The sequence below is a fragment of the Chaetura pelagica genome, unplaced genomic scaffold, assembly GCF_000747805.2.
Source record: "Chaetura pelagica isolate M959 unplaced genomic scaffold, ChaPel_1.0 scaffold17, whole genome shotgun sequence".
NCBI lineage: Eukaryota > Metazoa > Chordata > Aves > Apodiformes > Apodidae > Chaetura > Chaetura pelagica.
In genome coordinates this window covers 1,631,750-1,653,858 of record NW_009970726.1, presented here as the reverse complement: position 1 = coordinate 1,653,858, position 22,109 = coordinate 1,631,750, and the positions used below count along the sequence as shown (strand labels likewise).

The following is a 22,109-nucleotide window of genomic DNA, read 5'->3' as shown; positions in this document are numbered from 1 at the left end:
AGTGTGCTACCTGAGGTCATCTAGTTTTGAAATAATTTAATTTTCTTTTTTTAAGTGGTGAAACAAATACGGTATCTGAAAAGCAGGTTTATATTCTAAGTCTCTTTTATTCCTGAGACAGGTATAAGCAAGCAACTAGCAGTCCAGTGTTCCTTGTGGTGTCCTGCTTGTGCCTTGACCCTGACCCAGAGGGATTGCTGTAGGTTGAGAAAGTAAATCACACTGTGTGCCCATTGAATTTAAGGCCCTATATTAAGACTGCCAGCAACCATACCTGTTAGTGTCAGTTATGAAGCTATTCACTAGGAGCTAGTCTAAGCTCATAATACATTTTAATCTGAGCTCCAAACTCTCATCAAATGGTGATGACTTTGAGTCACTATTGATCTGGGCCATATTGAATTTAGTAACCCTGAGGTGAAAATCTCAGTATTCTATTACCAAACTCTTTAGCAATGTAGTGTCACTGAAAAAATACTCCATTAAAAAAAAATAATTAAAAAAAAATATTAAAAAATCACCCCAAAATCTTCATCAGAGTGGTACTGAAAGTGTTAAGTCAGACTCCAGGCCTTCCTGTGGTTTATTATGCATCGTGTCACTGCAAATATAGAGCACTCAGCCTGAGAAGAATATTGGGGTTTGTGTTTTTAAATAGCTCTCTAGTTTCTGTCCTATTGGTAACTCTTACAGTTACTGCATTACATTGCAGTTTAGTGTTCATGAAAAAACTACTTTTGTCCTATACACATACTTTTAAAAATAGATGTTCAGGTATGCCTACTACTATACTTGAGCAACGTACAATGTGTATGTCTCTTCTGTGCAGCAGAATTCTGTTGATAATATATTGATGCTAACAGTTGGGACAGTGTGTGGAAGGCACCCTTTTGTTATCTACTGTGTTTGAAGTAGAGAACAGGACTTGATTTACCAAAGGAGTAGACAGGTATTTTGGTTATTCTGAAACATCTGTATACTTTTTTTGTGTGTCCCTACATACATATTGGCAGTTCTATTCCTCTTTCTGTTCCTTTTTGCTCACCACCAAGTCAGTCAGTGTAACAAACAAAAAAAACAGGAAGAATGTCAAGGAGCAAACTTACCACCCAATCTTTTTGTTGGTTTTATGGCTAATAATTTTGTTTCTTTATGTGAGTGCTAAACCAGTGCATTCTATTTCTAGCAAATTAGTGTATTTAGTATATTTCTAGCCAACTGTTTTTTTATTGTTTTGTTTAGAAACAATAGACTTACGTACTCTTTGAATCACTTTCCTTAAATGCAGACAATAACCTTAATTTCAAGCTTCTGTTTTAAATACTTGAGCCTCTATGGACTTTATTTTGGACTTGAATATCTTTAAGGAGAGCATAAATGTGATTTTTTTTTTTTTTTTTAAAGAACACCTATTTTTAGTTATTGGGTTTTCCTTGGAGAGAATGGCCCACATCTTTAGATCTAGAATAAGACCTCTCTGCTTTTGAGCTGTGAATATCAAATCTTTAGGGTCAGAAATCTAATTTCATCTGCAGCTTTAAGCATGCGATGCTTTTAATCCTCAGCTTTTCTTAAGGAAGAATAAAATTACAGGATGGTGATGATATATTCTTCAACTAGCATCTCAAGTTGGTGTTTTCTGTGTTGTGGCAGATGTACATCAGAGAACAAATTGTCTTTGTAAATACAAAGTAAAGAAAATAAATTTTCCTAGCGATAGATTCAGAGAAAATAGTTGTTACAACTGGGACAAATGCCAGAAGTAGCGAGCATTGAACCAAGACTTAAGCAGTTTTTCCTAAAATAGGCTGTGAATATATAGAGATGTTGAATAAATACAAACTGAACAACTGCTAAGTAAGAATATGGAATATATATATGCAATTTATATACGTAATTCAATAATATTCTGCTCTCAAATGTGCCATGCACGGCTAGTTAGAACTGGTTTGGATGGAGAGGTGTTGTAATCTATGCAAACAGGAAAGTACTGCCATGAACCTTTAAAGAGAGTATTAAAAAGCATCTAAATGATACAGGGAAATAATTTGATATGACAGCCAGGGAAAAAGTTTTTTGGAAGCAGTATGTCTCACAGCACAGACAAAATTCAATCTAGACTGCAAAAGAAACAAACAGCCAAAATATATTTCCATAAGGATATTTCCTAAAGATAGTAACAATATGTTATGTAAACACTTATACAGTAGTTAAAAAAAAATAAAAATAAAACATGGCCATGTATGTGTATTGAATTAAGGCAGTGCAGTTGACACTTGCCTGATATATCCTGATCTTGACTGAATTTTTACACCTTCTGTCTAAGTAAATATAGTACCATAGGTTCTTGTCTTGTACAGACAAGAAGAACCAGTGATTTCAGCTCCATGCTTTAGATGCTGTGGTGTCAAATTCTAGCTTTCAGTAGTTTTTCAGCTGAATCCATATTCCAGAAGAAGTGATTGAAGTGATTTGCTGCTGTAATTCAGTCTGACTGGTTTTACAGGGGTGTTTTCTATATGTTGTCCTCAGTTTTTCAATTCTGTCAGTTGAGAACTACCCAAGTGGTAAAGTTAATTGTGCAAACTGTTAATCTGCATGGACAAGCACACGGGTTTTTTTAATGCAGCTTTGTTTCTGCACTGGGCAGCACTATAAGCTTGGTTTAGACATCTGCCTGGGTCTAAACTAGGGCTATGTAGCTTCTGTTATACTAACTTTTATAACTCAGATTGGACTTAATTTACCTCAGGTCTTGAGTCCTGTTGAGGACTCAACTATCATGTCCATGAGATTGACATGATAGTTGTCTATCATAGAAAAGCATGGTTGTGGGCATAAAGAGAAACCTCCTACCTGTGAGGAGAAACAGGACCTCAGTCTTTCCCAGTCAACCACCGAAAATTTGACTCTTCACTAAGAGTGTTTCTTCTGTCCTGAAGCTGATACCCATTTTACATAAATTTCGAAGAAGGCTGTGCAGTGTGTTTGTAAATATTAGTCTGTCTTGTGCTGCCTCTCAGCCTAGGAGAGATCTAGAAAAACATCTGTCAGTACTGATCCAGTTTAGCCCAGTTGGAGTCAGGGATGGTGGAAAAACCTGATTTTCCTTGGCAGTGATTCCTCCCTGTCACCTCCCAAACAAAGTTACTGCTGTCTCAACTTTGAAGAGAAGAGCAGAGAAGCTGAAGGAAGAGACTGTAGTTGCATATATAAGGGGTAGAAGCTGGAAAAAGATATGAAAGCTGGTTAACCACTGTGAAATTTCTCCACTTACTCCTGCCCATCCAACAGAAGGGAGGGAGAGCACTGACACAGTGTTTTGCCAATAAATGAGAGGCAAGGATGGCAAAATCCCTGAAACAGGATTTTCACAGGATATCCAACTTAGGGATCAAAATTTGCACCATCTTTGGTAGTGCAATTCAGTCTGTGCTGCTCTTTTCAGCTTTTTAATGTGAATTTGAAAAGTGCAGACTGTTGCAAATAATTACTTTTCTTGGTATAACTCTAGCTACCTTTAAAGTGGAGAATAAAGTTAGCTTCAGATAAATCTAGCTTTAATTAATGTAAATAAATACTGTTGTTTCTATATAATGTTTTCCAGACAAACCAGTTAAAATCTAGTTAGATTCAGCATCTTACCTTCTTCCACAATGCTCGGTGTTGCTGCTTTCCTTTTCTTCCTGAAGCCATGATTACAATGGGATTTGGTCAAATTTATGTATAAAAATTGCCCAGAAACTATAATCTAGGGTAAATTCCAGCAGCTAAGAAACTGAAAAATGTCAGATATTCAGATTTTGTTTTCCCTGTAGAGATAAATAAGTAATCCTGCCTTGCCAAGTAATGATTTCATGCTACTAATACAAGAATTTTGCCACTTAAGAGTTTTCAGACAATCTCAATCTAGTTATTAGCCATTTTCTGTGTAGTTTTTGGCAGGCAGGATGAAGTCTTGAAAACATCACCTTTAGTTTTCAAACCCTCAATTTCAGCACACTTGAGCATGCAGTTGCCTTTCATTTAAATGAATAGGGGTTGGGTCCATATTTGAATCTAAGTACACTTAGAATTGAGATGCCAATCATTTGGCATGAGCCGTTCTTTATAAAGTGCTACTGGACAGTATTTTACTTACCCAAACTTGCCAGAGAGGTGAGCACTCATAATGATGGCACAATATGAGAAATGGTTCATTACAATTGAAGCTTGTTTGTCATATTAGTAATGGTGCTTCCCAAAATTTCCAAAAGGCAGAATTTCTTAAGTACGATGACTATCCTTGAGATGCAAATGGTGCAAGAGGTTCTCGCCTTGCTTTCAATCAAGTACTATGGAAAATCTGTGTTTTGCTGCAGCCCTTGGACTTCTACAACATAAGCAGAGATTTACAACATGCATTTACTTAAAAAGTAGCAGGTTGGATGTGTTGTACATCATTGGATTTTTTACATAGACCTCTTTAGGGAACCTGACCATCCAAAGTTCTCCTAGTAGTGTTCTCTTTTTAATCCCAGGTAAATTGTGTGCCTGAATTTGTTACTTTGGTACAACATACACACTAACACAGAAAACAATACTTCAGTTTTTACTGGGTGATACTTGTAATTCACATTAGAAAAATCGGTGTTGGAACAGCTCTATAAAGAAAATATTTTCAATAGAGAATCTAAGTAATAAGTTAGTAACTGCTAGTATGTGTTTGGGTTGTTTTTTTTTCACTATATTCATCTCAACTGGATATCTAGCAGTATTTTGCTGCCCAGGGCTTTTCTTTATTGTCCTTTTTTGGAAGACTTTAGTGAAAGTGAGTGCAGGAAGAATGAGACAGACATTGATGATATATTTTCAAATGGCTACAAATTATGGGATGGAAACGGTGAATTTGTGAAAACTTCTCAGATTCAACTCCCCGGTGTTATTACATGAAAATTTGGACTGTTGGAAAACAGAACTGAAAATTTAGTTTAGCATGGGCCATGTTCATGACATTTTCCAAGTAGCCTTTTTTTGGGTCCTAAATACATATATTTTCTGATTCTTGCAGGCATATTCTGGTGGAACAGTTGATTTTTTTAATTATTTTTTTTTTTAGTTTTTATTCTCCTTATTCCCTTTCATGGCCAAAAATTGTAGCTGGCTAGGCCCATGACAAAACATCTCTTAGGTTGTAGGCTCGATTCTATTCTCTATTTTTCTTCTCTACCAAAGTGAACTTGTATGTTGAAACCAAATATCTTAGTTTTGGTACTCTGCTTAGCAGAATTTTATCCTCTTCGGACAGCTTACTCTTGGAGAAAAGTGCTGGGTTTTTTCTTTGAGTTTTAACATAATGATAGACATAACTTGATGAGCCATACTTAGTGGAGAAGTAGTATGTGAATACTAGTGGTGGATATAATTACTCTGTAATTGTGCACTGTGTTCGTGCATTTGTGGGTTGCAGAGTATCTCCTGCATTTGAGTTAAAAATTGAGAGATCAGAATGTAGCATTGTCAGTGAAAGAATTTAATTGCATTTGATGTTAAAGGAAGAATGTTATGTAGACATTAACTGTGGTGTTGAAATACTTCTGATGGAGACAGTTGAAACTATATTATGAAGGAAGGCAAGGGGCAACCAAAAACCCCTGATTTTGAATAAGCTGTTTAAGGTGCATGAAGGGAGGTGAAACAGGTTGCCAGCAACAGACAAGGTAGAAAAAAGAATCCCAAAGCTTTTGAGATAAGATCTTTATCTTATGATCAAGTGTGCCAGGAAGCAAAACAGAAAAACTGGACAAAGGACAGAAGAGGTGGAAGAGAACAGCACTACAGAGCAGTCAGTCAGCAGGATTAGTCATGTAGTAATATCTTGTTCATGATGGTACAGTTTGTAAGTTTGAGGATGGTTTAGTGTATTGAATGTTATTAATACCATATGTTAATGTTTTCAAAATACACATAACATGCTATATTATACTGAAGTGGATTAAAGAGATTACAGCCCATATATATCAGCCCAATACTGTTAAATATTTGACATTTGCTTAGTCTGGTAGTATATTGTGAGACAACCTTGCAAGGAAAAGCACTCCTTACTGATAAAGACTAATCATATGCTGTAATGTGTCTGTATGGCTTTGAGCTCATCTTCTCTGGTGAATTTAACAGCATAGCCAAAGATTTTTCATGTGTTAAGTAATTATGAAAAAAGTTGTCACCTGCAATCTGTTCAGGACTTACTATTCTATACTTATTTCTTGAAGTTTATGAAAGTTACAGCATTCTTTTCCTGAAGAATTAATTGACCTGTGTGCTCTAGAAGATTTGCCATTTCGTATTCTCTATTAAGTGGAAGTACTTCTCAAACTGCATTTAAAAGTCCAAATAGAATGGTGTTCTGAGAGAGAATTAAATTAAGAACATTTATTCACTTTCTTTGGGAATTTGTCTCCACATTAATGTATCACAGGCCAAACCTAATTACCGGTTCAACCTATAGTTTATTTGATCTGTGTGCTTGAGTACCCTACAATCAAATTTACTGAAGAGCTTCTCACTTTTTCCTGCAATAAAACAGTTGCCTTGAAGCAGCTGACAATTAAAAATAAATGAGTTAACACTTTCTGCTAAGTGCTACCATTTAAGTTGTAACATACAATTAAAAACTACATTTTAATTTCTGTTCAATTACATTGACAGTAATTTTAGTGCTATATTTATGAATCATTTAATTGTGACATTTTTCCTCTAGCTTGCGTGATGCAAAATCAGATTTGATTTTGAGAAGGCAGCAAGAAGTAACATCTTTGCCCCTATGTTTTGCTGTAATGATAAACAGAAAAACATAAAATTAGCTGGGTTTTGTGTAAATATGACAGAAAAACTGAATTTCAAAAGCCGTAATAATACATCATAATTTGAATTATTTTCATGTTTTTGCAAACTATCTACTTTATAGTAGTGTTGGTAGGTTGTTGAAACACTCCTGCATGTATTTGGTCACGTTAAGGGCTTTTGGTTAAAGCTTTGTGCTAAGTCTACAATGAAAGCCTGGTAGAACCTGAAATGTGGAAACATTAATTGTGGAGAACTGGCTTTTTTCAGGTGTTTTACTAGAGACAGATGCTTTACTACTTTTTTACTTTAGTACTTTAATATTAAAATAATAATACATTTTGCTATTTCAGTTCATGCATTGTAAATAACTAGTTAATATATTTTATATTAATACTAGAGGGAACTTGCTCTGTATTAGAATGGGTTAGGACTTTCTAACCCAAGTGCCTTCAGGTCCTTTTAGCATGCAGAAAATTACTTTGAAGCATTCCATAACTTCCAGTCTATACTTCTGGTAAATTAACATCTGAGTGCTCAGGTCCCACTTCTGTAATGTGTTAGTCTGTTACATTCATGTAGTGTGGGGGTGTGAACAGGATCAGAAAACCATTCTGACAAATGCTTTCAAACAAAACAAAACCTGGTCTGAAAAGTGAATGCGTGTGTTTGTTTTATTTTCTATAGCTAGATCCTCTGTGTTTCTGGAAGGACCTAATTTCATCCTTTTGGCAGTATCTGTTGCTTTTTTGATCTCAGAATAATAACTGCAAGTTTATCGTCACCCTTCTACCAGTAAACCTGGCTCTTTTTATGTCTGTTCCAGTTCGTGAGCTTCCAGCTTATATATAAATAGAAAGGATCATGCACTTTATTTAATACCATCCCATTTATATTACCAGACTTGTAAAGGTCTTAGATATGATGATTTTTGCCAAGAACCAGAATTTAAAATACCTTTTTTTTTTTTTTTTCCATGTCCAGTCCTGATGGGTATACAACAAGAGATACTTGTTTCATGAAAAGTTATGTCTTAGGGCTGGAATGAACCTTAAGACATCTAGTTGTATTTCTTCCAGTTAAACAAGTTCAGGTATTACAGCGATCTGTGCCTTGATTAGATGCTGAATATACCACATTTTGGTGAGGACATAGCGGCTTTGCTACCAAGAAAAGTTCTTGATATCCTGTAATTAGGCCATGTTGGAGAAGTCATCACAGAACAGTCTTTCAGTTCCTGTCCTAACCTCACAACTCAGTGTCTTCCATACACCAGTGTCCGCATGACTGGTGGGTCTGTTCAAGAAAGGAGGAAGAGTATAATGTAAGAAAAAATTACACTTTTTGTTCTGGGGTTTTTGAAGTTTGATGTGAGTGGGCTAGCAGGAGAAGGATCTCAATAAATGATGTGATGGCTTGATACTGAGAGGGGTACTAGGAGATCTGTATCATCTGAAATGTCATTCCTCATACCATAGGAAGGATGACTTCTGAAAACAAAACTCAAATTTTCTAGAAGTGCAACAGCAGATTATAGGAGGCTGCTCCTCCACGAATGTGTTGTAACTGCATGGAGGAGTTCTGGGATTTTGGATACATTTCTACACTGGCTTTGATAGATAACCATTTTTTCATCAAGCCATGTAGAATTTTAAGAAGTGCAACCTTGAAAAATCATTTATCTTTGTTAATGATTTCCTTACCTATGAATTAACTTAGACCTTCACTCAAATTTAACTCTTTTAACATGCTTCGTTATTTGCAATAGAAGAATGGGTACAAGTGAGTGTCCCTCTGAACATCAGGAAACATATTTTTATTGTGAGAGTGACAAAGCACTGGCACAGATTTCCCAGGGAGGTTTTGGAGTCTCTCTCCCAGAGGTGCCACCAGCTTAGTGACAGGCTCAGCTGTCTCTCTCCAGTGGGTCTGTCATAGCTGACTGGAGCTTGCTGTGTCCACCACAGGGATTGTGGCCCTCACCTCCATTCAGAGAGGCCACCTCAGCTACCAAAGTCTTGCCACAGACTGTTGTTAAAAAATTCACACTTTTTCTGTCATATTTCTAAAGATTTTAACAATAAAATAATAAAGTGTTTTCATTATTTTCCTCCCCTGTTTTTCCAGAGGATGTAGCTTTAACTAGATGATCTTTCATATCAATGAGTAGTCATTAACATGTCATATATCTTAGAGCAATTTCAGCTGTATTGACAAGAAAATATTTTTGTTAATGTAATTTAGAGATGTTTTTTGAGATATTTTTTTCTGCAAAACCTGAAGGATACCCCTCAGCATTGCCTTCCCCTCCAGATTCTGTATGAAGAACTGGAGCATTTTCAGAGGAAGTATTAAAGGCCACTCTTAGCTCTGATTTCTTGAAGTAGGAATAAATAATGAGTAGGAAAGGGGAGGAAAGATGAGCTCTGAACAGCTTTTTGTAATTTGGGGATTTACGGGAAAAACAGTGGAAAATAGACATAATGAAAATATATAGGAATTTCTCAAGGGTTGGAAATGGTATCTACTGCTACTTGGAGAGTGACCTTTTAACTTAGCAGGTGACTTCATGGGAGAATATACCTGTTATTAATGAGCTACTCAGGCTGGGAGGAAGATTCAGAGGGTCCAGTGGCTAGAAGTGAAAGCCAGAGACATTCAAATTAATGTAGTATAATAACAATAATCTTGTAAGTATATACCTCATCCAACACTTCATTTTTTAGATCACCATTTGCCACCTTTTCTGTCAGATGACTGATTAATGCTGTTTTTCGACTATCTACAACTTTCTGAATGTAGTCATAACTTTAAAAAAATGTCTTGCTGCTTCATGTAGCTGGTTCTTAACTTGATTTATGTTGACTTCTCATGCTCCTCCCCTGCTTTTTGTCTGTCTGTTAGAACACAAATTTTTCAGTCTTAAGCTGTGGCCTATTGCAAGTCTAGGAATGGCCTGACAAGCACCATGTAGTACTGCCAAAGGTGGCAGTGGGAGAAGCTGTTATTCACTCAGGTTCATTTAGGCTTCCTGCTGGGATTAATTAAGATATATATATATATAAAATATTCATATGCATATAGATGCACAGCTTAGGAATGAGAAACGTGAATAATAATTCCTTTTGACCTGCATTAGCTGTGAAAGGTACTTGTAAATAAAGATATATAGATTTTAGGTGATGTTTCTGAATAGATGGTAACTGTTGTTGCTTTTCCAAAAATACAGGGGAGCTATTATAATGACATCCTACAGTTAGGGACATACTAGCATTTTGGTTTCTAATATGCTTAAACACTCAAAGTAAACATAGATTTAAAAAATTTTTATGTTTAAAAATTATCTGTTGGCATACTACTAGGATGAGTTAACAGAGAGCTTGAAGTTTAAACAAGAAATTGTCAAAGTTGTGAATAACCACCACAGTTAGCCAGTGGAACAATCTCAAATATACTCGTTTTCCTGGAATTAAGTTATTCTTATCTCAGACTAAAAAGCAAAGATAGCTGCTTAATTGAGGGAAAAAACTTTCAAAAAGGGAAAGGCTTATGCAAAAGAGCAGAAAATTTGCAAATCAGATACAAATCCAAAATCAGATACAAATCCAAGACCAAAAAATTACTGCTTTTTTTGTCAGAGAAAGTAGATTAAGGAACACTGCCAAAGCTTTTGTTGAAGTAGTGGATAATCAAAATATAAAACAGTTTCAAGCAGATGCTGGGGCTAAAAGTAGTTTTTATCCATGTTTACTACAAAGGAGCTTATGGAGTTTTTAACATCTTGTTTTGAAGGCAAGTGGAATGTTTTAGATTGAAACACTCATTGGAAGTTGATAAATGAGAAATTGCTTGGAACAATGATTTTCACCATTAGTTGACCTAAAAAGATCTCTGATATTAAATTCATTTAATACTGCTGCTAATATTTTAGCAATTACTTAAATGAGCCTGGAAATGAGAGATGGAAATAGGATACTAATTTTTTAGCATCATCGAGGATTCTGGGAAGTACAGACTGGTTAGCATGAATTCTATACTGGCTAATTTTTTTTAAATTATGGAATGAATGATACTATTAGATGTGCCATCTGTAAAAATAATAGTAAAAAGTCAGTGTGGATTTAAAAAAAAGTTAAGCCTTATTATTAGAGCTTTACAGTTTACTTGGATTTTATAAAGCTTTTGACAGGTTCTGTCAGCAAGCCTTGTTACAAAGTAATGATGAGAGGGAAGAGCTTTAGAGGAATGCTTAGTTAAGGAACAGGAAACGTACGTCTTTGTTACTGCAAAATGTCACTAGAGGAGTTTCAGGGAGATCTGCAAGGTTCTGTTCTGTACTGGAAATGGTCTATAGTGTGGTGAATTGCAAGGGGTGATGCAGAATTATTCAGGGCAGCACTAATTGAAATGTCTGTAAAATCCTCATTCTGAAACAGGCATGGTCTAGAAAAATCTCTCCTGAGGAGTCCTGTCTTTTCCTGCAGATTCCCACTGCATAAAAAATTGTCTTCACCTGTGTGTTTAGAAATTAATGAAACCACATTGCCTACTGGTAGTGGTTAGGGTATTTTTTTGCTTTCTCCCTCCTGTATTATGTATAGAGCTGAAATATATTGGACGGAGAAATAAAAAAGCAGCAGGATATGGCAAGAAGTGAGAAACTGTGTATAAAGCTGGCTTATAATGTTGATTAAGAGAAAAAATGAGTAGAGCAGACAACTTCATTGTTTGCTTTGTGACAGAAATGGATTCAACTTAATGCTTCAGAAGTCCCTAATCCAGGTTGGGGGCAGCTGTGAGGGGAAGAATCTCTCTGTCCTACAGCATTTGCTGCTGCACATGGTAGAAGACCTGATACTGAAGCAAATGAGACTTCATGCTTCTTTCCTTAGGTTCTTGCTCTTCTCTAAGAGCTGTTGTCCACTTACATTATGTATATTTTTTAATATTGTAATGCTTTTAATGCTGAAGGCATTCCAGTGGGAGGAATAGTATAAACAAAATTATTATGGTTAGGTTAATATCTCGAGAACTTACAATGTAAGCAAAGATAATTAGTTCTTCTTTTAGACCTATGTAATATATTGTTTAATATTAAAGTATTTAAGTTACTGGGATCAGAGAATATACAACCAAGAGTTCAAAGAAAATTTAAGGAATCATTCAATTAACTCTTTATTTTCTCGGGTGCCTGAGGGCTGAAATGGCAAATGTGTCATTCTATTTATTAAGTTGTCAGTGGAATTCAGGGACCTTTACAGGTCTGTACATCTGACATCTCTTTAGAGAAAACTGTCAAAAACTGAAATAAATAATAGAATTAGTGGGCACCTGGTAAATATGACCTAAGTGTAGTCCTGAACATTGCTACTATAAAAGAAAGTCCTGCCTTAAACCCTCTGGACTTCTTTGAAGGATTAATGAATATGCCTGAAGAAGGTGGTCTGATTGTCCGCTTGGTTTTCACGAACGTTTTTTTTTTTGTAGGCTTTTAAGGAAAGAAAGCAGTTATGGCATAAGAGGAAGGATCTCTTCCCAGATAAATAGTTAAAAAAATAGGAAATGGAGGGTAGAAATGGCTGGGTTTCTGCTAGAAATTGTGCTGCTTAGTACATTCATGTAGTGTAATTAACATGGTAATATGGTGGAAAAGTGAGCTTTGAGGTGAGTTTATCAATGAGAGCATTATTTAGAGTAGTGAAGATGGGAACAGACACTGAAGAACTGCAGAGTGATCTTATGAATTTGACTGCTCGGGCAATAAGATGGCAGGGGAACTTCCCGATATGTAAATTTGAGGTTATGCAAATGTTGATGTAGCTAGACTGTCCTAACTTCATGACCAAGATGCTGTGATCTTCAAGGAGTTAGATCTTAGGTCTTATCAGTACTGGCTTCATCGAAAACATCAGCTCAGTATCATTCAAAAAAACAGATGCAAATCTTAGAAGTTGTTAAGAAAGGCGTAGAGAGCAAGACAGAAGAATGAATCCTTATTCCACTGCATAAACATGATTAATCCTGCTTTGTGCAGTTCGGTACAATGGAATTGCAGGTGGTTTAGAAAAAGACATCATGGACAGTATGGTACATAAAATGGCTTTTATGCCAGCAAACTAGTCTAGGACTCCCTAGCTAGGAAGAGACAACTGGGAGGGAATTCTATAGAGCGATATTTTGAACAAGGTTGTAAGTGACATGGAATGCAGTGGATGTAGACTATTTGCTAGTGTTTCACTCAAAGCCAGGAGCTAGGCATCATCAAAGTTAGCAGGAGCCAGGTTCAAAACAGACAAAATAAGGTAGTTCCTTGTCTAATGGGTAGCAGAGAGGTGCAACTCCTCATGATGATGATGCAAATCCAGGTTTATATAGTTTCAGGGAAGACTGGGAAAAAACTCTGAGAGATTCATTAAGGGTTACTAAATAGATAAAAAATAGCAGCCTAGAGAAATTCCTTGAGCTGAAAATAGTTAGGGAAAATACCTAGGGGAAATATAGATAACTTATATGCTTGTCTTCCACTTAGTATCTGCATATGGCCCCTGATTTTTAAAAGCAGAGTGGGACTCAAAAGGATGGATAATAAATATAGTCCTTGTTATCACAAAGTATGTAGTGCAGTTTTAGGTTGCTGCACTCCCTGAGCCCAAATGATGAGCTTACTGGTCTACCTTGACCATTGGTCTGACTCAGGATAGCTGTCCTTACAGTTTTGTTGGTTCAAGTAATAAAAATTTTACTGGTGGAAATGGGATTTCAGTAATGACTTGGAAGGAATAAAGGGTCTTGTGAACATGTTGTGGCTTTGGGTACGAGTTCAGACCATTAATACCCCTTAGCAAATCTTTAGATCTTCACAAGAGATCTTCAGAACTATAGCAGGTCCTTAGTGTTCAGACAGAGCTGAATCACAATACCAGATGTGTATTAGAATTGATGAAACAAGACTGACTTAAGAATTCTTGTAGGTAAAGCAAGAAATTGTAAGAATATGGAAGAACAATGTAGGAAAAATGAGACCTTATGGGTGAGAAATTGAATCAGGAATACTTTTTGTATTCTGTTCTTACAGTTACTGGACAGAAACACAACCTTCTTGTAGGTTAGAGGTAACCTGAATTGCAAAATTGTCTGGGAATTAAATGGACCCTTTTTCTACAACCATTTGCACAGATGCTAGGTGCTGCCTCATGGTTGGTTTGCAAGATCTTGAGCCAATCAGTGAATCACCAAAATTAGATGAAGCATAGCACAAAGTCCTAGCCAGATTGAAAACACCATCCAAACTTCCATACAACAGTGATTTTTAATTGAATCTACAGTATATTGATGGCAGGAAGAAACAGTCTAAAGCTAAAATTTAATCTAAAAAAATCCAATTATCTCATATTGTCAAGTCAATATAAATAACTTTTAGTTTCTTTATAAACCCTCAAACAGTAGCCACTTCCCAGTTTTATCAATAAAGGGATATATAGTTTTATACTTATTTGTGTTAACAGCTCTAAACAATGCTTTTTCGTCTAAAAATTTGTTTTTAATGTAATTGAAAATAGTTTTTTTGGTATGGAGTTACTAAGCACAGATACACATGTAAGAGTGATGATGAACAATAAACCACATTCATATTTCTCTTCTACACAAGGTGCATAGTGGTTTGGGTGAACTAATCCATCAATATTGCCAGCTACATATGATAAACCATGTTAAAGGATTATTATTTATGGGAATGCGATGAATGGTTTTTATCTGTGCTTGTAGTTTATTTTCATTTTAAGGACCATAAACCATAATTCTGTACTTTTAATTTTGCCTTCAGTATGGGGAGTTAATCCCAGAACGGGGCTTTTTTGATGCAAAATCTGAATGCTTGAGTAGTAACAACAGCTGTCCCCTCACCATGTGGTGTCTTCCATTGCTTTACTGTAGAGATGAATTTTGGCCCAGCGTTTCAGGAATATTGGACACACATGGTTTTAGGTGACAAAGCAGTATGTTTATGCATTCATTGGACTCTCACAGTTACAGTGTGCGGCAGATTAGAACAGGGAGAATACATTCACACCATGGCCACCCTCAGAGCTGCTTGTAGATGCTGGGTCACAGGAGGCACTGTTGCATCTAAAGACACAATTAACTGTTGCTGAGGAACTGCAAATTCACAAAAGCTCCTTACAGCTTTCGTGGTTGAGAGTGGATTTTCTAAAAGCTTTTTCAAAGATTTTCCAAATTTATAAAGGTTTTAGATCTTCTCATTCTTAAATTACAGTCAGCTTGAAATAAGATTAACAAGTTGATATTTTAATGTAGCTAATTAATTCCTGTGGTGTGAGTTAACTATATAATTAGATGCAGAATGATTGTAGTTTTGTCTGTTATTTGGGAAGAGAACCTCAGGACTTCTGTAATATTTACAAATAGTGGGAAAAGTTTTGAGCACCTAGGAAAATCAAAGCTTACTGAAAATGTCTGAAAATATAACTTACCAGGAAGCTTCTGACACGTGTACATCACTGAAAAGATCATCCTGATTTCTGTGTGTAATTGCTTAGATATGCTTTGGGTATGGTAAGAGAGAATACCTGTCAATTTTTATTTTTTTTTAAAAAAGCACAAATCCAAAACAAGAGCAACAAAACTGAAAAAAAAATAATAAATAACCAAACCAGGAGAAAACCCCAACAAACAAGCAAACAAACATACAAAAGAAAACCCCAGAAGGCGTTAAATACAAATTACATAGAATATTACAGTAAACTCTATATATTAAGGCAAAAGTTGAAGTATTAAATTTGACTAATTTTGAACAAAAGACTTTTAACAAAAAATCTTAGAAGATTAATTATTTAAATTACAGTGGTGAAGAATATTTATGAATAGAACATTAAGTACCCCAAATCTTCCCTTCTCAAAAAATATATATGGTGTATAATATAATAAATATATGGAGTATATTAACTTGTTTAATACAATAAAAGTAAATAAGGTTACTGTGCAATGTGGAGACTTCCTGTGTATTTATATTTCCTCTGTAGGCCAGAGTATAATTGTATGATAATGCATGTAATATATGTGTGAGATCTTCACATAAGCACAAGTCATTTAAGCATCATGTATTTGAATTATCATAGATAATTAATTTTATACTTTTATTAAAAACTATCCGAATATGAATGTCTGAGGCTTTCAGCATTGAATAAAAGACTACATGGATACAAACTAGGACGACTGATGAAATCCTTGCTACTATTGGCTATTATTTACTGTCTTTTAAGTGGCAGGTTGTATTTATGCCAATTTATCTGCTTCAGGGAACACTCTTGATAGCAGAACAAAGTGAATAAAAGTAGTTTGCTTTGCAAATGAATGCAAATGGTAGAGCCTTTCGGGAAGCCCTTTAACAGGAGCAATGCACTTTGATTATGAGTGAAGCTTCCATTTGGACATGGTGAAAAGAGCACGCTTGAACCATTGATTGGGGGAGACAGTAAAAAGTCAGGAAGGGCCCCGTTAAGCTTGCAGTGCAGCAGGCGGATGTCAGTGTGGTTAGAGCACAGTGGGAGAATGACAGGCAGGATTAGTGTCAGGGAGAAGCTTTGCTGTAGTTGTGGAGATGGTCCCTGAGGTCACTCACCTCTGACTGTTGTTCTGTGCTGATGGCTCTGTAATGCTAACTGCTTGATATGTGCCTGTTCATTATCGGATGCGGTGATTAGAAGAGGTATGCCGTAAAGAATTCCTTAAAAATAAATAAAATGGCAAACTACTGATGGTAACAAAGATGGGGCACTGCAGTCCTGGCCAGAGATGCTGCAGACGTCAGATGGTTTCTGTGTCTGCCTTCCGAGGCAAGCACGATGCTGTGTGGTGTGTTCCTGATGGTGTGTTCTCCTTGCTTTTTTCACTTTTCTTGGGTGGTTGTGAAGACAGTTATTTTTAACAGATTATTTCATGTAGCTACAGCAAAACATTTTAGTATCTCCTGGTTGTTGGATGGTAGAAGCATCTGGTTCAGTTCTGTGGCATAAACGTGGTGAGGGGAAGGACTGTTGCTTAATAGCCTTAATGGAATATTAGAATCAACAGATTTCATTCCTGAATCATCCTAGAATAGTAAAACATAGTACTGTTACAGGGGCAAAAGCTAAAATGACCATTCCATTTTATTTTAGAAGCTTTTTAAAAATGTAAATAGGAAGATATTTTCTTTGTCTTTGCTGAAAAAAATCTCGTGTGCAATTAAATCTCTAAAAATTTCCATCTTAAACTGTGATTTATTCTTTAATAAAGGGATTGTTGCTTTTTATCTTTACTGCATTTTATAGTGTTATGTACATGGTATAAATGTTGATAGAAATAAAATGTGTTGGTGTATATATATAATACGCAAAATGCATTTTTTGAGTGTTAAGTATTTTAATGTATTATGTTGGTCTGGGCTTTTTTATGTATCTTATGCAACAGCACAGGGAGATGGCACCCAGATACTTGAAACTATTAATTTACATTATTTTTTTACATTATTTGATTAATTTGTTAGAAGACTTTTTTCAGTATATTACCTCAGAGTATGTCCAATATCCCGGTGTAATGAATGTTTTACAAATGTTTTACAGGCACCTGAATGGACAGAGGAGGACCTCAGCCAGCTGACAAGAAGTATGGTTAAGTTCCCAGGGGGGACCCCAGGTCGATGGGAAAAGATTGCTCACGAACTGGGTCGATCAGTGGCAGATGTGAGTTAACTCAGATTTGCATTGTATAGACAGTGACAAACCAGAACAAGACAGGCAGTGTAGAAGGCAGACGTGTGCGGGGCGACATTGTCTTTTGAGAGAGGCTACAATCCTTTTAGGACCTGGAAATGAACCATTAACTAACTATGCAAGAAGCAGATGTCAGCCAGTCTCTCCCCCCACAATTAACAGCTGTAACTGATCAGCTGGGGGGCAGTTTCTAGTGCTTACAGACTTGAGCTACTGTAACCCCATAAGAGAAAAACAATGTGCTTTGGGTTCTGTAGCACCCTCCTTTCACTGCAAGAGAATTTTGTGTGACTTGGTTCAAGATTACAATGCTGTTTCAAGCCTCTCCTTAAAAAATGTAGATGAGCTAACGGTGTTTAGACAGGTGGTTTCCATTAGTTAAACTGAAATATCTTTACAAACTTTAAAACAAGTTATACATATGATACCATTTCAGTCCCTTTTTCTGGATTATGGCATGGTTAATAATTATATTGTGTAAAATTATTAATATCCTTGTTAATTCCTATTTTGTAGTGTTGTACTAGATATAAAAGAAAGCTTGTACTTAAGGCTTTTAAGTGGTATGATCTTAAAACCCTTGGGGGTTAGGCTGTAAAAGACTTTCTCTTTTCAAGCAATAGATCACTAGAACATGATGTTAGTGGCTGCTGAGGATCATTTGAAAACCCTTTCAGATGACCCTATTTTATAGGCTCTGGAGGGGTTAATGAGAATAATGTTTAAATCTGTTGCTATACGTTTTGAGATGAGATGTTCTTTATTTATTGTATTTCAGGAATTATCTTAAATAATGGGAAACAAAGCCTCTGTCTGGAGTGAAACATGACCCATTGTAGCCTTCTGGGCAATTTGAGTACTTGGTGGATTTTTTCACTGTTGATATATCACAAAAATATATTTTTAGAAGTTAAAGATGTAATGTATGTATACAGTTCTGTTATTCACATATACCAGAAAACAAGCCAGTTGCATTCTTACTATTTTAGAACAACACATTATTTGCAAGTAAGTGGATGCAAGTGAGAAATTACTAACCTGCTGTTCAAATGAAATTGTCCTCTTTTGTTTATTCTGTTCGTTGTTGTTTATCATACTCCTGAAGTATTCATACTACCAAAGGGGAGTGAGTTTATTGAGAAGATGATACATTTTACTAAGCAGATACTAATATTTCACATGGCTTGGTAGTATGCAGTGTGCATGGGAAGGATCTTTTGAGATTGCTTTGGAAAAACTGCTTAATTTGCTTGATACTGATAATGCAACCATGTGCAATGATTCCACGTATGCTCATCACAGAACTAACATTATCTTAAGTCTGCCTTTTGTACCCATTTTCTTCTCTATTCCTTGATGCAGGTGTAAAAGCATTCTTTATTAAGAATCCTTTGCATAACATACTTGGCCATCCTACTTGCACCCATCCTGTATTCAAAAGAAAAAACAGATCTTCCTTTCTCCCTCCATTAGTTGAGAAATCTTGAGCAACCTGCTCTTCTGTTCAGGGAATTGGAAAGGAAAATGAAAGAAAAGTGTGTATGCTAAGAGCTGTCACTTCCTTGTATGAAAAAGGGATTTTCAGGGATTTTTATGTGTGGAGAAAGGTCTAAGTGTAATCCTTTTTACTTCCAGTGACCTCCAACTATATGATTAATGTAAGTGTTCTCCACACAAGTTTTTACTTCTCTGAAAATTTCCCACTGCTGATAATGCTAGGTCAGCTTTCCTGACACAGGCTGCCTATTAGAGTTTCTCCTGCTTTTATCATCACATTGCACAGAGTTACAGCAATTAGGTTTTAAGAGGAAACACACAAAAGCTTCCTGGAAACTTCTCTGGATCTCAAACTGTTACTGCATCAAAATCAGAAATGTTGAAACTGGGAACTACTTCAGATATATCCATTCAGCTATTGAACAAGATGTACATCTCATCCTCTGTATTTCACAGAATTACAAAATTACTGAGGCTGGAAAAGACCTCTGGGATCATCAAGTCCAACCTATGACCTAACAACACCACATTGTCTACACCATGGCACTGAGTGCCATATCCAGTCTTTCTTTAAACATATCCAGGGATGGTGCCTCCACCACTTCCCTGGAAAGTCCATTTCAATGTCTAAACACCCTCTCTGTGAGGAAGTACTTCCTAATATCCAACCTGAACCTCCCCTGGCACAGCTTCAGGCCATGCCCTCTCATCCGGTCACTAGCTGCCTGTGAGAAGAGCCCAGTCCCCACCTGACTACAACCTCCCTTCAGGTAGTTGTAGGCAGTGATAAGGTCCCCCCTGAGTCTCCTCCAGGCTAAACAACCCCAGCTCCCTCAGCCTCTCCTTGTAAGACTTTTCCTCTAGTCCTTGTTGCTCTCTGGATTTATTCCAGCACCTCAATATTTTTTTTGCAGTGAAGGGCCCAGAACTGGACACAGTACTGAGTACAGGAGGAGAACTACATCTCGTGCTGGCTACACTATTCCTGATACAAGCCAGGATGCCATTGGCTTTCCGGGACACCTGGGCACACTGCTGGCTGTGTTCAGCTGTGATGTTCAACTGGTTGCCAACCAGTGCTCCCAGGTCCCTCTCTGCTGGCCTGCTCTCCAGCCACTCTTCCCCCAGTCTGTAGCGCTGCCTGGGGTTATTGTGGCCAAAGTGCAGGACTCTGCACTTGGTCTTGTTGAATTTCATGCTGTTGGCCTCAGCCTATCGATCCAGTCTGTCCAGCTCCTCCCGCAGCTTCTTCCTACCTTCCAGCAGATCAACACTCCCCCCAGCTTGGTGTCATCTGTGAAATTCCTGAGGGTGGACTCAATCCCCCCACATCCAGGTCATCAGTAAAGATGTTGAATAGAACTGGGCCCAGTACTGATCCCCAGGGGACACATTTGCTGAAAGTGACACGGGATGGCATCTAAATTTACAGAAAGGATTCTTATTTGCTTGGGCATCACCACAGCTGAATAAGAAATGTTAGGCTAAAGCTGCAGGAAAAACTTCTGGGTTCTTCTAAATTTTGTGCACAGAAAAAGAGGTCTCTGCATGTGCAGGCAGTGTTTGCTGCCCAAACAACTGTTTCCTGTTTCTACTGGAAGAGGTGCAGGGTGACAAGTTGTGGTGTCTGAGGTGCTGTTTTGAAATAGCTTCTGTATCAGAGTTTGGGAATCTCTTGCTTACAGCTAATCTAACGTTAGTCAAGACAGAGAGAGTTTGAAGTGTGTCCTATCTGGCAAATGCACTAGATTAAAAAAAAAAAAAAAAAAAAAAAAAAAAAAATCAGGGCAAATTTGAATTTGTTTTCTGACATTTTCTGTGTCACAGGAAATATTTTTTAGAAACTTGAGACCACTTTCTGCTTGCTTCTTCTCTTAGCAAACATCTTACTGAGAATGTACAAATAGGAGTGTGATAAACCTGCATCTACAACCTTAGTTTGTGTCTAGTTTTCAGTATTGCATTTAAACACATGATTCAATATAAAGAGTCTAGATGAGAATGAAGAGAGTAATAGGTCTCTGACCCTGAAGGAAAAATGGAAGGAATTCATATTGTTGAACTGAGGGAAAAGATGAACTGAGGATTCAACTACATAAAAAGAAAACTGTAAAGAGGAACTTTACAGTGCAGTGTATTAGTTTTACAGGGCAAGAAGTAATTACCTCAGATTTTATCACAAGCTGCAGATATAGATATTAGGGGGTAAAGAATTACAATTGAGATGATAAAGCAGTGGAGTAAGCTGCTGTGGAGTCTCCATATTTGCAGGTCTTTAAGAAAAGACAGTAGACAAACATCTGCAAGAAACAATGTCAGTGTAGTGGTCCTGCTTGAGGTTAGGTCCTTCTCTTCATATGGTCTATGATTGGATTTGCAAGTGCAAGCTATCTAGGAAAGAAGGGGGAGGAAACAAAACCTTCCCTACAATTGGAAACATGTGTGAACTCATTTTCAGAAACATAAAATTAAAGCCAGATAGTGATTGTAGCTGGTTAGTAATCACTGTGTATACCTTAGCTTGACTCTCTAACTCGTAAAGTAGTCTTTAAAATGTTTCTTTCTTTTCTACTACTATTCAGATTGGGTTTGTAGACATTTAAGTTTGTTACATGTTACCTCCCTCACTTACTGTGAGACACGTTGTATGGGTATGTCTACCAGATGCTCTGTACAAACAGGTACATCCACATGGCATGATGCAGCCACTGGGAAAGTGCAAGCCAAAACCCAACAGGAAACAGTTCTGGCTATGCTGTAGTGCCCCTGAACTCATTTAGCTCTGCTGCTTCTATTTATGCTGCAGCATAAATGTCTTTGCAACATACTCCTCTGTGTTTCAGCTCAGAGCAGGGCTAAGGGTGCAGCTGTCGTGCAGACGTACTGTCAGGAGGCTTATTACTTTAACTTTTGTCATGTTAAGTATAGGATATATTCTTCAGGAAGACATCTTTTAACAGCCAGTGAATAATCAACCCAGAATAGATGAGGTTAAGTTGTGCTCATTTTATCAGTATGTTT

At 36.8% G+C, this 22,109-nt stretch overlaps 1 protein-coding gene across 1 annotated transcript in view; it reads left to right on the top strand.

The window, feature by feature from the left end:
• Positions 1-22,109, top strand: part of DNAJC1 (DnaJ (Hsp40) homolog, subfamily C, member 1) — a 68,314-nt gene that overhangs the window by 35,358 nt on the left and 10,847 nt on the right. Inside the window, exon 8 of the mRNA XM_010007015.1 lies at positions 17,442-17,561. Within this exon, the coding sequence (XP_010005317.1) occupies positions 17,442-17,561 (120 nt within the window). The remainder of the gene's footprint in view (positions 1-17,441; positions 17,562-22,109) is intronic.